Source organism: Lemur catta, chromosome 9 (assembly GCF_020740605.2).
Source record: "Lemur catta isolate mLemCat1 chromosome 9, mLemCat1.pri, whole genome shotgun sequence".
NCBI classification, from domain to species: Eukaryota; Metazoa; Chordata; class Mammalia; order Primates; family Lemuridae; genus Lemur; species Lemur catta.
The window spans coordinates 83,091,940-83,107,817 of NC_059136.1; the positions used below are offsets into that span (position 1 = coordinate 83,091,940).

The 15,878-nt window shown below is 36.1% G+C and overlaps 1 protein-coding gene across 1 annotated transcript; it reads right to left on the reverse strand.

Moving 5' to 3' along the window:
* Positions 1 to 727: 727 nt before the first annotated feature.
* On the reverse strand, positions 728 to 1,639 carry LOC123644812 (ferritin heavy chain-like). The gene has a single exon (XM_045561080.1). The coding sequence runs from the start codon at positions 1,443 to 1,445 to the stop codon at positions 897 to 899; it is 549 nt and encodes a 182-aa protein (XP_045417036.1). The 5' UTR covers positions 1,446 to 1,639; the 3' UTR covers positions 728 to 896.
* Positions 1,640 to 15,878: the final 14,239 nt, after the last annotated feature.

A 15,878-nucleotide genomic window follows, 5' to 3' on the forward strand; every position in this document is an offset into this window, starting at 1 on the left:
AAGCTATTTTTGGGAGCAATTGTATTAATACCATTTTAAAGTTCTACCAAAATGTATAAGATTTCCAGTTGTTCCAAATTATCGCCAACATTTGGTATTGTCAATTTCTTTAAAGTTAGCCATTCAAGTGGGTGTGTAGTGGTATCTTATTATGGTTTTACTTTGCATTTTCTTAACAACCAGTGATGTTGAGCATCTTCTCATGTGTTTATTGGCCATTCATATATTTCCTTTTGTGAGTGTCTATTCAATCTTTGAGCCTTCTTTTTATTGGCTTGTTTGCTTTTACATATTCTTGATATAAGCCATATGTCAGATATATATACTGTGAATATATTTTCCATTTTGTTGCTTTCAAAGAGCAGAAGGTTTTAATTTTGATGAAGTTGATTTCATCATTTTTCTTTTATACTCTGTGCTTTTTATACTCAGTCTAAGTAATCTTTGCCTATCCTAAGCTCAGAAAAATGATCTCCTAAGTTTTTTTTGTACAGAATTTATATTTTTATTTTTTATGTTTGGCCTATAATCAATTATGAGTTAATTTATATCTAAGGTATAAAGTAAGAGTTGATTTAATTTTTTTCCATGTGCATATCTAGCTGCTTCAACACATTTTTTGATAAGAGTATTCTTTTCTCATTTAATTTTCTTGGCTCCCTTGGCAAAAATAAATCTACCATATTTCCATGGTCTCTATTCTGTTCCATTGATTCTTTTTTTTTTCTTTTTTTGGGTACCAAATTTCTTTATTTGAAGGAATGGTACAAATGAAAGACCTTAAGTGGATGTTTTGGTGCAACTTATAGAAAAGGTAAAGGAAACCCCAACATGCAGATACTGCCTGGGTGACCACGGAAAGTCACCCCGTGGCTATGGGGAAGTTAGCCTAAGGCTTAGCTCTTATCACTGTCTCCCAGGGTATGCTTATCAAAGAGATACTCCGCCATGCCAGATTCGGGGGCTCCCATCTTGCGCAGGTTGGTTACGTGGTCACCCAATTCTTTGATGGATTTCACCTGCTCATCCATGTAATGTGTCTCAAAGAAGTCACACAAATGGGGGGCATTTTTGTCAGTGGCCAGTTTGTGCAGTTCCAGTAGTGACTGATTCACTCTTTTTTCCAAGTGTAACGCACACTCCATCGCATACAGCCGGCTCTCCCAATCATCATGGTCTGGTTTCTGGATGTCCTGAAGGAAGATTCGGCCACCTCGTTGGTTCTGCAGCTTCATCAGTTTCTCAGCATGTTCCCTCTCCTCATGAGACTGGTGAAGAAAGTATTTGGCAAAATTCTTCAAAGTCACATCATCACAGTCAAAGTAATAAGACATGGACAGATAGACGTAGGAGGCGTAGAGCTCCAGGTTGATCTGGCGGTTGATGGCGGCCTCCGAGTCCTGGTGGTAGTTCTGGCGCACCTGCGAGGAGGACGCGGTCGTCATGGCGACGGTTGAAGAGAGGCGGCAGCAGCTGCGGGGGGTTGGACGGCGGCGGGGGCCGCGGGGCGGTCGGAAGGCGCGGTGAGGAGGTGATGGAGGGCTGGCTCTGAGCGGCCGGCCCGGGTAGGGGTCGAGCGCTGGTTCCGTCCAAGCACGGTTGAAGCAGGAAACCTCGGCGACTCTCGGGGAAGAAGTCTCTGTCCCATTGATTCTGTTGATGATATATATACCATTGTCCTGGTTACTGTAACTCAATAGGAAGTCTTTGAATCAAATGTTCTAAGTCTTCTGACCTTGTTTTTCTCTTTGAAGGTACATTACAGGTCCTTTTTATTTAAATATAAGTTTGAGAATCACTTTGTCAATTTTTTAAAAAAAAGTTATCTTGAATTTTAAATGGATTTGTGTTAACTCTATGTATCAATTTGGGAAGAACCGATGTCTCATCAATAGTCAATGTTCAAATCCATGAATATGGTATCTCTTTATTTACATTTTTATTTACTTAAATCTTTGATTTTTCTCAGCAATGTTTTATAATTTTCTGGGTAAAGTTCCTGCACATATTTTTTGTTATATTTATCCTTAAGGTTTGTGCTTTCGGATGTTATTTAAATGGTATTTTTATTTAGATATCCAATTGCTCATTGCTTGTATGTAGAAATACAATTTATTTTTGAAAATTAATTTTTGTTTCGGGGAAGGTTTTTAATACAAATTAATTTTTTAGTAGATACAGAATTTTTCAGATTTTGTATTTCTTATTAAATAAGTTTTGGTAATTTATGTCTTTCAAGATATTTGTTTATTTCATCTAGCTTGTCACATTTATTGACATAAAGTGGTTTATAATATTCTCTTATTGTTCTTTAATGTCTCCAGGCTCTGTAGTGATACCCTCTCTTTATTCCTCATTTGATAATTTTGATCATTCTTACTTTAAAAAATCAATTTTTTAATTAGTTTTCTATATTGACAGTCAATTTTCTATTTGTTTCCCCACTTTATTATTGCCTTCATTCTACTTAGTTTTTTAGATTCCTAAAGTTGAAGCATAGATCTTTGCTATTGGACCTTTTATTTTCTATTACAAGCATCTTATATTATGGCCCAGTCTATGTTTAATCATAGTGAATATTCTGTGTAGATTCTGTAGTTTTTGGGTAGAGTGTTGTAATAAATATCCTTTAGATGAAATGGTTGATAGTGTTGGTTAAGTCTACTAGAATCATATTGATTGTCTATTTTTTTCTTTCAATTACTGAAAAAAATGGTGAAATATCTAACTGTTTGTGCCAGTTCTGGCAGTTTTGGCTATAGCAATTTTGAAGCTCCATTATTAGGTGCATATATATTCTGAATTGTTTTGTCTTCTTGATGAATTAGCCCTGTACTGCTATGAAATGTTCTCCTTGTTCTGAAGTTCACTTTGTCAGATATTTAATATTGCCACTCTAGCTTTCTAATGGCTAGTGTTTGCTGCATGGTATATATTTTATCCATCTTTTAATTTTTAACCTAATTGTGCTTTTACATTTAAAATGAATTTCTTATAGATGGTGTATGCTAGGGTTTACTCTTTTGTCCAATTTGACAATTTCTTTCTTTTAATTGTGGTTTAAATCATTTAAAGTTATCAGCAATATGGTTTGATTTTAATTATTATTTATTATCCTTTTTTCCATTTGTACTATTTGTTCTTTTTTTTACCTTTTTTTCTTTTTTTGACTGAGTAAATTTAAGAAATTCCATTTTATTGTCACTATTGGCTTATTAGCTATTACTCTGTCTTATTTCTTTAACCCATGGTTTTTGCCAGGATTTATTTATTATACACAATTGTGTCTTATTGCAATCATTTTCCAAATAACATTGTACCACTCTACATATAACATGAAAATCTTATTGTATTTCCATTTTATCCCTACCACCCTTTGTGCTATGGTTATCATTTTTATTACTTCTACATATTTTATAAGCTCCATGAAACATTAGTTTTATTTTTAAGCAATTATATTGTCAATAAGTTAAATATTAAAAAACTTAAAAAAAAATGTTTACTCACATATTTACCATTGCTGTCATTCTACATTTCTTTGTATACATCCAAGTTTCCCCAAGTACACTATTATTTTCCTTTCCTGTAAACTTCCTTTCATATTTTTTACAATGCAGGTCTGCTAGTGATACATTCTCTCTTTCGTTTGCTTGAAAAACAAAGTTTCAATTTAGCTTTGTGTTTGAAAGATTTCCAGGTTAAACAATTTTTTTTTCTTTTAGCACCTTAAAGATGTTGTCTCATTATTTCTGCATTTTATAGTTTCTAATGGGAAATCTGATGTATTGCTTATATCTGTCTGTCTTATGCCTTTTTCCCCACTATGGTTGCTTTTAAGAATTTCTCTTTATGAGTAGTTTTAAAAGTAATTTGCTGTGATTGCCTTGGGGGTCTTCTTCATATATTCTTTGCCTAGGCCAATGTCTATAAGAGTTTTTCCCACATTTTCTTCTAGAATTCTAATAGTTTCACACCTTAGGTTTAAGTCTGTTATACACCATGATTTGATTTTTGTGAGAGGTGAAAGGTGTGGGTCTTGTTTCAGTCTTCTACATGTGGCTGTCCAGTTTTACCAGCACCATTTATTGAATAAGGATTCTTTTCCCCAGTGCATGTTTTTGTCTGCTCTGTCAAAGATTAGATGGCTATATGAGGATGGTTTTATATCTGGATTCTCAGTTTTGTTCCACTGGTCTGTGTCTCTGTTCTTGTGCCAATACCAAGCTGATTTAATAACCACAGGCTTGTAGTATAGTTTGAAGTCTGGTAAATTAATACCTTCCATTTTGTTTTTATTGCCTAAAATTGCTTTTGCTAAACGGGGTCTTCTCTGGTTCCATACAAAGCGTAAACTTATTTTTTTTATATCTGTGAAAAATGATGTTGGTAATTTAATAGGGATTGCATTGAATCTGTAGATCACTTTGGGTAATATAGACATTTTAACAAAGTTGCTTCTTCCGATCCATGAGCATGGTATGGTTTTCCACCTGTTTACGTGCTCTATGTGTAACCTAAAAATTTGTACCCCCATAATATGCTGAAATAAAAAAAAAGAAATAAATCTAATAAAACACATGCAAGACCTTTTAAAAAAAATAATTTGATTGTGATATACCCTGATGTGTTTTTATTTGTTTGTTGTTTGACTTATCCAGCTTGGGGTTTATTGAGCTTATTTTAATTGTAGATTTATAACTTTAATTAAATTATAAACATTTTCAGCCATTATTTCATCAATTTTTTTTTTCTATTTCCATATACTCCTTTTCTGCTAGAACTCTCAATTGCACAAATATTAGTTTGGTTGATTGCCTAGTGACCAAAGATCACTAAGATTCTGTTTGCTTTTTCTTATATTGTCTTCATTTCTCACTGTGCTTCAATAAAATTAAAAGATAGTTTTACTGCTATATTTACAAGTTCAATGATATTTTTTTTTGAAGTGCCTGATTTGTTATGTATTTTATCCAATAAAATTTTTATGTAGGTATTTTATTTTTCAGTTTTAAAAGTTCCATTTATTCCACGAGGTTCTCTCCTCGTTAAGGATAGAATTATCTTTTTCTTTAAGTTCTTAAGCATATTTATTAATGACATTTATAGCATTCATGTCTGCTAATTCCATAATCCCTGTCATTTCTACATCTACTTCTATTTTCTTATTTTTCTCCTACTTATGAGTCACATTTTCTTGCTCCTTCAGATGCCTACTAATTTTTACCTTTATTTTATTTTAATTGACAAATAATTATATATATTTATGGTATACAATGTGATGTTTTGAAATATGTATACATTGTAGAATGATTAAACCAAGGCAATTTACACATTAATCTTCTCACCTACTTACCATTTTTTTTTGTGGTGAGAATATTTAAAATCTACTCTTTAAGCAATTTAAAATATATAGTACATTATTATTTACTGTGGTCACCATGCTGTGCAGTAGACCATTAAGACTTACTTATTCATTTCGTGTCACTGAAACTTTTTCCCCTTTGACCAACATCCCTTTTCCCCATGCCCTTCATCCCTAGCCTCTGGAAACCATCACTGTACTCTTTACTTCTGAGTTCAACCTTTTTAGATTCCACACATAAGTGAAATCATGCAGTATTTGTCTTTCTGTGCCTGACTTGTTTAACTTAGCATACTGTCTTCCAGGTTCATTTATGTTGTCACAAATGACAGAATTCCCTTCTTTTTAAAGGCTGAATAATATTCCATTGTGTATATATACTACATTTTCTTTATCTATTTATTCATTGACATATCCTTAAATTGCTTCCATATGATGCCTACTGATTTTTGATTAGATACTGAACATTATAACTTTACATTTTTGAGTACTAGATTTTTTTGAATATCTTTAAAAATCTCTTAATGTGTTCAGGCAGGCAGTTACGTTACTTGTAGATCATTTTGAGGTGAGAGGAGACCTAGGGTTGATGTTACTCTAGGCCTAGCCCTGTCCCACTGCTTGGTTTGATATTTGGTGGGGGGAGGGGTCTCTGCAGAATGTCCTGTATATTGTGTGTGATCTCTCTATTCTGGATGGTGATAACCTGAATGATTCCTGGGCTTGTGTGGGCTCCGTAAATTGTTTGGCTTACAGGGTTTTTGGTAATGTTCTTTCAGCAGATGTTGTTCTTTGCTCAGCATGGTAAAATTTTGTTCTAAGCATGCACATATTGGTGATCAGCCAGAGTCTAGTGAATACCATATAGAATTCTGGAACTGTGTCTCTGTATTGCTCCCTCCATTCTAGTAATATAACCCACAGTTCCAGCCACTTTGAAGCTTAACTCCAAATTGTCTTCTGGAAATTCTCTGCTTAGCTTTCCTACCTATGCTACAGTCTGGAAAATATTTCTAGGTAAAAAGTTGGAGCAATCATAGGATTCACCTCACTTGTTTCCTCCCTCTCAGAGATCACAGTCCTGTGCTGCCTGCTGTCCAGGGTCTAAAAGTAGGTGTTTCATATACTTTGTCCAATTTTGTAATTGCTTATGCTAGAAAGGTATATCTAGACCTTGTTTCTTCTCCCTTACAGATGGAAGCAGAAGATTGTTGATGCCTGAACTTCTCTAAACCGGAGGATATAAACATTGTATTTACATAGTCGCAGGCACTGTGATTAACATGTCATTCTATGTTTTTTGCTCTTCTCAAGAATCTTATCATGTTGGTACTATTCTTGTCCCTATTTTATAATTGAAAAAATAGGAGAATTTAAGTAATCTGCCTAATGTCCCACAATTAGTAAATGGCATTGGTAGCGCTCAGACTCAAGACTACTTGACACTAGTTTGTATTTGTAATCACTGCTGCCATGATATATTGGGTTTGTCTTACTGCTTTGGGCATGTCTTACAAGTGGAAGAAGCGGAGTTTGCAAATGATTTACAATAAAGACAATAGGCTGTATTTGAAGTTATCCCTCTCTTGATTTCTTTAATTTACATTATGTTTTTTAAGGGGAAGACAAGGAGTGATGTTATATCTAGGAGTCAATAGGGGTTACAGAGAAATTTTTCCTGCACATAAACCTCATCTTTCATTAGTGGCCTCTGGGAAATTGTTGTGAACAACTATTATAAATTGTAAGTGTTTTGAATGTTTAGTAAGAGATATATAGCTTAATGAATAACAGATAAAAAGTGAGACTACAGAGATACTATGCTATATACTGGGGTTAAGTTAAATCTGGGAAAGCTTTTATTTGGTAGCAATCACATAGTTATTTTTCCCCCTTGGCAGTAGGGATTAAAATGTACTTTTCCCTTTCTCAAAATATCCTTTCTTACTCTTGCGCATCAAGTCCTCATAGACATGGGGTAGTCATTTTTATAGACCTCTGCTTAGAGGTCAAAATGAAACTTTTCTGCCTGTGGTTTTTAATAAGTACAGAAGTGGCAGTAAACAAAAGCTAGAGTTTAACTACGCTAGTCCCCTTTATATAACCATGTCTTCCTTCTTCAATTTTATTAAATTTAAAGCCCTTTGACAATAATCCTGTGAATCTATAACAAACTTATTAAGCCTTCATACGACTTTGTGGAAAGTAAAGTCTTCACATAGGTAACCCACCAAGGATCAGGCTGAGAGTCTAATGGGACCTTTCAAAGATAGGCTCGCAGTTTAGAGCTGTAAATGGAATTTAAGTGTTTTCACAGCTGGAAACTGTCTGTGTGCAGTTTATATCACGTGCTCCAACACAAGGTTTAACTAAATGGTTCTGTCCTTCCCAAGGTTTATCTGTGGTCATGATATCCCACAAATAAAATATAAATGGTATTAAGGTACTTTGAAACATACCCCACCTGGCTGTAGTCCTAGGGGTTAAATGAAAAAAAAAATGCCTAAGAGAGTAGAAATTCAGCATTTTTGTTAGGTTCAATGGATTTTCTTTAAGACACATGCCCTAATGGTGTTAATGGGCTTTAATGTACCCTTATCTTTACAAAGTCCTTTCACTTTTCAAAAAAAGTAGAACCATTAAGGAAATTAAACATGAGTAGGTGAGGCGGGGCTAGGGCAAAGGATCTGACAGCTTCTCCAGTCTATCTTTTTGCATTGTCCTATATAGGTTTTCCTCAGTATTTTGTTCAAAAAGTAACTCTAATGTAAGTATGACGTTCTACTTTAGGTACTTCAGGTAGAACAAATACCTTGATTTTTAATTTCTCGTATGAGAACTGGCTTGTACTTTTTTGCTCCAAGGTTTTACTATTCTTTCTTAATTTCTATTTCTGTTTGACAGGCTCTTGATTAATACATTAAATATTTACATAATTATATATAAATATATTTTATATAACTATATTAATGTAAATATATTGATTACATACAATTATATATTTCTGCCTGCTACTTTCTGTATTGTGTATTGTATATTTGCACTTTTTTCTGTAGTATTATATAAACACATACACACACACACACACACACACACACATTCCCCATCCCCATTTTCTGTAGCTTGTATTCTAATAAGCCACTGTGAAGAATTTGGGGGAAAAAGGCAGTTAATGACTTAATTAATTATGTAAACTAAAGAGATATATTAAATTACAGCCCAAGTACATAACACCCTCCTCTTTAATAGGCTTCCACTTTAATAGCTCATTAACCATACACATGAAGTGGCAGGAGGCAAAGCAAGAAAGAAGTGGCATATACATCCACACCAGAGCATAGAGGATGCAAAGGGTAAAGTGCAAATAAATTTTGATTTTAATGTTACTTAACTCTTTTAGTGCCCTAGAGAGGGAAGATTGAGTTCAACAAAAGGATACTGTTTGAAACCATCCAGAGCTGACCCTATAATTGCTCTGGAGGAACCAGAATCACTTGCAAAGGAGAGACTGCAGGCTGCATAGGCCATTGGCCTGTGAGGGGTTAAGCAACTTTATCTGATCTTCAGCGATTTTACTGAACAATTAACGACCTACAGTCTGGAGAAGTTAAAAGCTAGAAGTGAAGCCAGGACTCCTCAAGACTCCAGCTGGCATTAAATGACAAGAAAGAATTCAGAGGCCAGACAAAGATGTTATTATGAGCCATTGGTGAGGAAGAAAATGAAATTTTTTTTAAAAAAAAGCAAAAAAAGAAAAAGAAAGGAAGAATGGAAGCAGAACTTAGGAGCAACTTTATGCTTGTTTCATAAATAAATTAAACCTCAGTTTTTAAATCTTTTTGCCTTTGTTGTTAAATTTGTTTGATAAAATTTCAATTCCAAAATATTTTTAATGCTGCTAAATGAAAGTGCTGTTAAATAACAATGTCCATGAAAAGTTTATGGCCCTTGCAAAATAAAAAAATGATGATCAATTATTTTTCATTAACTTCTCCTTTCAACCAAAAAGCTTTTGACATTTATGGATTAAATTCTTCGGAAATGGTTCTGGCTGCCATTTCAACAGAAAAAAAGAATCTTGATTTATTTCCTTGCTATCTTATTAGAAAAACATTCTAATCTCATGGCTTAGTTAATGGACTCTGAGAATTACCAAATTGCGAAAGATAAAAACTGGTGAGTTTAGACATTAATGTTAGATCAATGTTATTGAGAGAAATAAAAGATCTCTAAAAACCCTAGGATCATAAAATGCTTACCTGAATTTTATATACCAATATAATAGGGACTGGAATATCTTAAATTAACTCCAAAAAGTAACAAAAGAAAAGTGCTGATTATGGCACTCTAGGGACATCCAGGAGAGACAAGATACAAATGAGTTGATGTAGACAAAGATAGCCTTTGTTGCTCTATGCCTTGCATATATAGGAATCTCCAAAATAGGCAATTAGATGGCTTTGGGGGCACTGTGTTCATCTGCCATCACAATCCACTTATTAAATTCCTAATTGCCATTGCCAGTAAACTAGTATAGCATATGGAGACTCAACTTTCTGAGGGAGTCTAGGATGAAAAAATACATAAGAAGATGTATAAACTATAGAATTTAAAAATGACACACCAAGACTTGGGTGGATAATATGATGTGAACATTAATTATGCATGAAGAATATGTGCATTTTAAGATCAGGAGAAGGCTGTATGGTCACACTTGGAAGGAACTGCCATATTGGTACTTTGGGATTTTCATACTAGGTTAAAATCAAAGGCCCATTCAATGACATGTAATAAGAAGATCAGTAAATTGAGGCAAAATAATCTCACAAAACTCAAAAGATTTCATTATTTTAAACTTCCATTATTCATCTATTGTTTAAACCTAACGCTTGCTTCTTAAAACTATTGCTTAATAATGCTTGTTTTGAGGATTTCCTCCCAAAGGCCACTTTCACCAGATTCTTGGAATTAATCTGGTTCCAGGGTAAATCCTGTGTAAACACCCATTGACCCAATGAAGACCTGGGACTCTACTTCAGTTTAGCCTTTGTTAGAAGAAAATCAACAGCTACGGTTACTTCCATAATTTAAACCTTAAATCTGGGAGTCCTTTGGACAAATTCCCCTTAATAAGCCTGAAGTCCCCTAGGCATCATCAAAATTGCCAATTTTAAAAATCTCTCTTGGAAAGGAAAAAATAGCATTAACAATTTGAGACTATTGACTATTATTTTTATGTCACACTATATTTATTCAGTGTCAATATTTCCTACAAGACAATTTACTAATATTACTAAGTGGCAAAGGATGAATCCTTGAAAATTACTCTAAAGGGTCTCGCTCTCTCTCTGACTCTAACTTATGGCTCCTCATTCTCTTTTGGATAAAGTCTGAATTGCTGAATATGGTATAAGACACCTGGTGTCCCAGTTAAGCTCAAGGAAGTCTTCTCCCTACCTTTCTTTGATGCATCTATTTTCATTAACTGAATTGCTCTTAGATTATTTCCACCGGAAAGAAAAAGGATATTTGGGGCCTGGGAAAAAAATCCATCATGAAGCAAGAAAGGTTGGCATGAATATGGTAAGTTCTGAAGGAAAGAAATCTACTTTGAAAAGTTAAAGGAACTTTACCAACTAGAGTTCTATGAAGTTTTGCTATGAGACTTTCTAAAAGAGCTTAACAACAGAGAAGGAGGAGTGTTTCTTTATATATCTTGAGTTGGGGCTGGCCTGAGCAGAATGACAGTGTGACAGTAGTAACAGTAGTAGAGTCACTAGTGACAGTGACCCACAGATGATTGTGGCCTGGGGGCCTGATGGCAGCCATGGGTTGTGCAAGCCTAGAAACTAATATCAGCTATGCAGGTGGAATGATAGGATCATATCTATCTAATACCAATGACTGCAGCCTCAGAGAATTCTGAAATGGTCATAAGAAGGAATTTTACCTATTTTGTTCAATACTGTTTCACCAACAACAAGCTTTGGGTCATATAAATAGTAGGCACTCAAATAATATTTCTGAAATGAATAAGTGAATGACAGAATCAATTGGCCATGGAGCCATAGAAGGGGACAATCACCTGGGAGCTGTTTTAAAACCACTCGTATGCTAGAGCTCTTCCTTTTGTCTATCCAAGTCCACCATACACCCTTCTCCACCCCACTCTGTGTCTAGGGGCTACGGTGTTTATGGCCTGGAAGGACAGACTTACTGGCCTTTTGCTTTTGGCTGGGTTTGTTCAATGAATGGCTAGAAAATTCCAAGGAGAGAATGAGATTAGGTCACTATTACCCAGCAATGCTGGGGAGAGAGATGTCTCTTTGCAATGTTGATCTGCATTGGCTAAAGTCTTCTGCTGAAGGCTTTTAGGCAGCTCCCTTCATAAATGTACCCAATCTTGGTTCTGGTAACAGCTCCTCCCTTTCCTCTTCGGGGTCTTCTCTCCTCTGATAATGCCAACCCTAAGGTACTAGGGTACCACATTATTCCTTTTTTGTTGGTTTAACCTTGCCCATACCTTGGGAAAAAGGATTTTATTTTGCCAATTGATTTCTGTTGGGATCCTGATTGATATTCCTACAAAATTAGTATTTCTAGATCTGGAGCTGAGCATGCATATTTTGAAAAACTTTCGTAGATGAATCTGATAAGTATTTCTGACTGTGAACCACTGATCCAGGCACACAAGACTGACTGAAGTCCCCACACTCCCTGGGTCTCTTCTCATAAGCTATTATGCTTCTCTCTATTTTGTTTATGTTGCTTATGCTGCCTAATCTCATAATCTGTATCTCACTTCTCTTCCTGGGCACCTCCTCCTTATTCCTCAGAGCTCTATTTATCTGGATCTTCTGAGATTCTTCAGGAATATTGTCTTATTTATTCCTTCCTAATAATGTCTGACATTTAGTAGTTAATCAACAAATATCACTTGATAAATAAATAAACTGAGTGATTAAATTGTGCCAAGTGCTTCAGTAGATTATAAAATGAATAAAATGCAATCTCTGCCCTGCCAATAGAAGGAAGATATTGTATATTATAAGGTAGAGTATAAGAAAGGCCAGAAAACTTTATTTCCACACTCAAAGGAGGAAAGATCTTATTTAATTTCTCATTTACTAAAGGTGGGTTTAAAAGAGCAAGATGGGTATGTACAGTGGAAAAGGTGGTGAGGTTGTGGTGTGGGAAGAGCATATAAGAACAGCATCAACAAAAGTACAGAAGCTGGAAGGAGGTTTTCCTAAACAAAAGTATCTTAGCATATTTGGGCTACTATAACAAAAATACCGTAGACTGAATGTCTTCTAAACACCAGAACTTTATTTCTGATAGTTCTGTAGGCTGGAGAGTCCAAGATCAAGGCACTGGTAGATTTGGTCCTGGGGAGGGCCTATTTCCTAGTTCATATATGGCCATCTTCTCCCTGTGTTCTCACTAGGTGGAAGGACAAAGAAAATCTCCTGAGCCTCTCTTATAATCCCATTCATGAGGGGTAAGCAAGCTAGGATTGGCTAGTTTGAATAATTTTAGCAGGCTCTGGGGCATAGAGGCTGTCCCTAGTTGTCTGGTACCTGGCCTAGAATGGTTAGGACAGGTGGATAGTGGCCCAGAGTATGAGAGCCTAGTGAAGAGGTGCTTGGGCTTTGGATTGGTTGGTTTGCATTTGAAAAGTGCTCTCTTAAGTTGTGTACTATTTCTAGGAATTGGCTGGCTCCAGGAGGGGCAGTTTCTCCGGAGTCAGCAAGGCCTCAGATTTTCAAAGCATTAGAATACATAAAAAATAAAATCCATGGTTAATACTGGTCCGAATTCTACAACCACAAATTTAGAAGTAAGCTCCAAATGTGTCTATTTCACAACAGAAGGTAGAATTCACCATTTGCAGAGGTCTTCTGAGTGGTGAACCAGCTTAAGATATAATATTATGTTTAGCTGTTGTTCTGATCATCAGAATCATCCTTTCTAAAATATCTCATAAGAAGCTAATTAGAAATGTGTCTAAAGGTAAAGTATAATTTTGGAATTTGTAACATTAGGTAATATAATGGCAGAAGGTTTTGGTGTTTGATAAGGAATATTGGAAAGAGCAGCTGATTCATAAACACTTTATCAGTGTTTGTTAACCAGTACTACATAAGCATTCAGTGGACTAACTGGTTGGCTGGCGTAAGTATACAGGAAACATAAATGCTGAAAGTATATATTCCATAGAAGTAGAGAATTTTTTGAGCTTTGTAAAAACCTAGATAAATGATCTCTCTAGAGAAAATGCAGTCTTTTCTTTTTTTTCCAAGGTGCCAAGCACCTTTATCATTTCCAATACTCTACTCTTAGGTAGTAGCCTGAGAATTAAATATAATGTCATAAGTCAGTCTGATTGGACTTTCTTTGAGCATAGCTTAGTTTCCTAGAGATCAGTCTGGATATACAAAGCACAAAACCAGACACATGAGAGTAGAGTACCAATGAGGTATGGGAAACCAACCGGGCCCTACCATCTCCTAGCTTCTTCACCCATTGCTATGGCCGGAGAGTTTTTGTGCTCTCCCCCCAAATTCATATGTTGAAATCCTATCCCCCAAGGTAATGGTATTTGAAGATGAGGACTTTGGGGAGGTGATTAAGTCATACGGCTGGAGCCCTCATGAATGGGATTAAAAGAGATTCCTTGCTCCTTCCACCATGTGAGGTTATAGTGTGAAGATGGCTGTCTATGAAGAAGCAGGCCCTTGCAGACACTGAATCTGCTGGGACCCTGATCTTGGACTTCTTGGTCTCTAGAACTGTGAGAAATACATTTCTGTTGTTTATAAGATACTCAGTTTATGATATTTTGTTATAGCAGCCTGAATGGACTAAGACAATTACTAATTACAACAGTTTCAGAGACGGACTTTTCCTTCACTCTCCACTGAGGGTTGATGTTTTCATTAGGGCATGCAAAAGAATGCAAGAGATGAAAGGAAAGGTGCTAAAAGTTTCCAATTGCTTGAAGTCTTCAAAACAACTATAATCCCTGCTTGGTGGACCTCTTAGTTGCTGCCCACCAGAGTATGTATTCGTAGTCTTGCCCCAGGGATATGTTCACACTCCCATCCTTTGTCATATATAGTCCAAAGGGACCTGCACTGTCTGACATTGAGTGGAGAATCACATTGGTCCACTATAATGATGACATCACCTAGTACCACTAGATGAGCAAAAATAGCAAATATATTGGGGCCCTTGATGAGACACATGCTCCAGAACATGGGGGGTAAACCAATGTGTATTCAGGTGTCAACTACAGCAGTGAAGTTTTCAGGGTTTCAGTGATCTGGAGGTGATTCAGATATCACCTCCACAGTACAGAAAACATTATATTTCATACCTTTCACAAATAAGAAAGAAGTACAATACCTTTTGGGGATCTGGAAGTAAATATTCCACATTTGACAATACTACTTTGATACATTCACCAAGTGACAAGAAAGGCTGTCAGCTTTGGATGGGGAGCATAGCAGACAGGGCTCTTCAGAAGGTCCAGGCAGTGGGACAAGCAGCTCTGCCACTTGGGCTACATGACCAGAAGACCCTAAGCTATTAGCAGTATCTATTGTGGGAAAGGATCCATGTGGACATTATGGCAATCCCCTGTAAGAGAATTTAGATTTACATTACTAGGATCAGGCAATGTCCATGCCACCTGCAAAGTGAGAATATCTTTATGTTCCATGTTAACACCCAGAAAAGATTATCTACCCAGGAAGGACACTAAGCAAGCATGTAGACAGAATAACCCAGCCAGTTGACATGAAGTAGCTTCTGTCATTAGCTTAATAAATCATTGCAGTAGCCATGGTGGCTGGGGTGGCTGCTACACATGGGCTCCCACTCACCAAGGCTGATCTGGCTGCCGAAGCTGCTGATGTTCCAATGCCAGCAACACAGAAGAACACTGAGGCTGCAGTGAAAAACCATCCCTTAAGGAAACCAGACAACCACATAATGCCAAGTTGATTACACTGGGCCCTTTTCACTCCAGAAGAGGCTGTAATGTCTCTTAATTAATTATAATTGATAAATTTTCTGGGTATGTGTTTGCCTTTCCTTCTCAAAGCGTCTTAACCAGCACTACTATCTAAGGAATACGGTGAGACGATGGCTACATGAATATGAGATTCACTGGTTCTATCTCATGCTGCACTCCCAGAATCTGCCAAACTGATGGGGTATCGGATTTGACCTGCCGAAGCCACAGTGAGGCACTAGCTTGGTGAGGACACCGTGTGAGGAGAGGGAGCCTCCTTCAAAACACAGTATGTACCTTAAATTACCAACCATTATGTGGCACTCTGCTTACAATAGGTAGGACACACAAGACGGGAAACCAAAGGTCTGAAGTAGGAGTGGTTCCTTGTATTAATATAAGTTTTCTATTATTGTCATAACAAAATACCAAAAATGTAGTGGCTTAAAACAATACTCATGTATTATTTCAGAGCTCTGTAATCTGGTAGACTTGGCT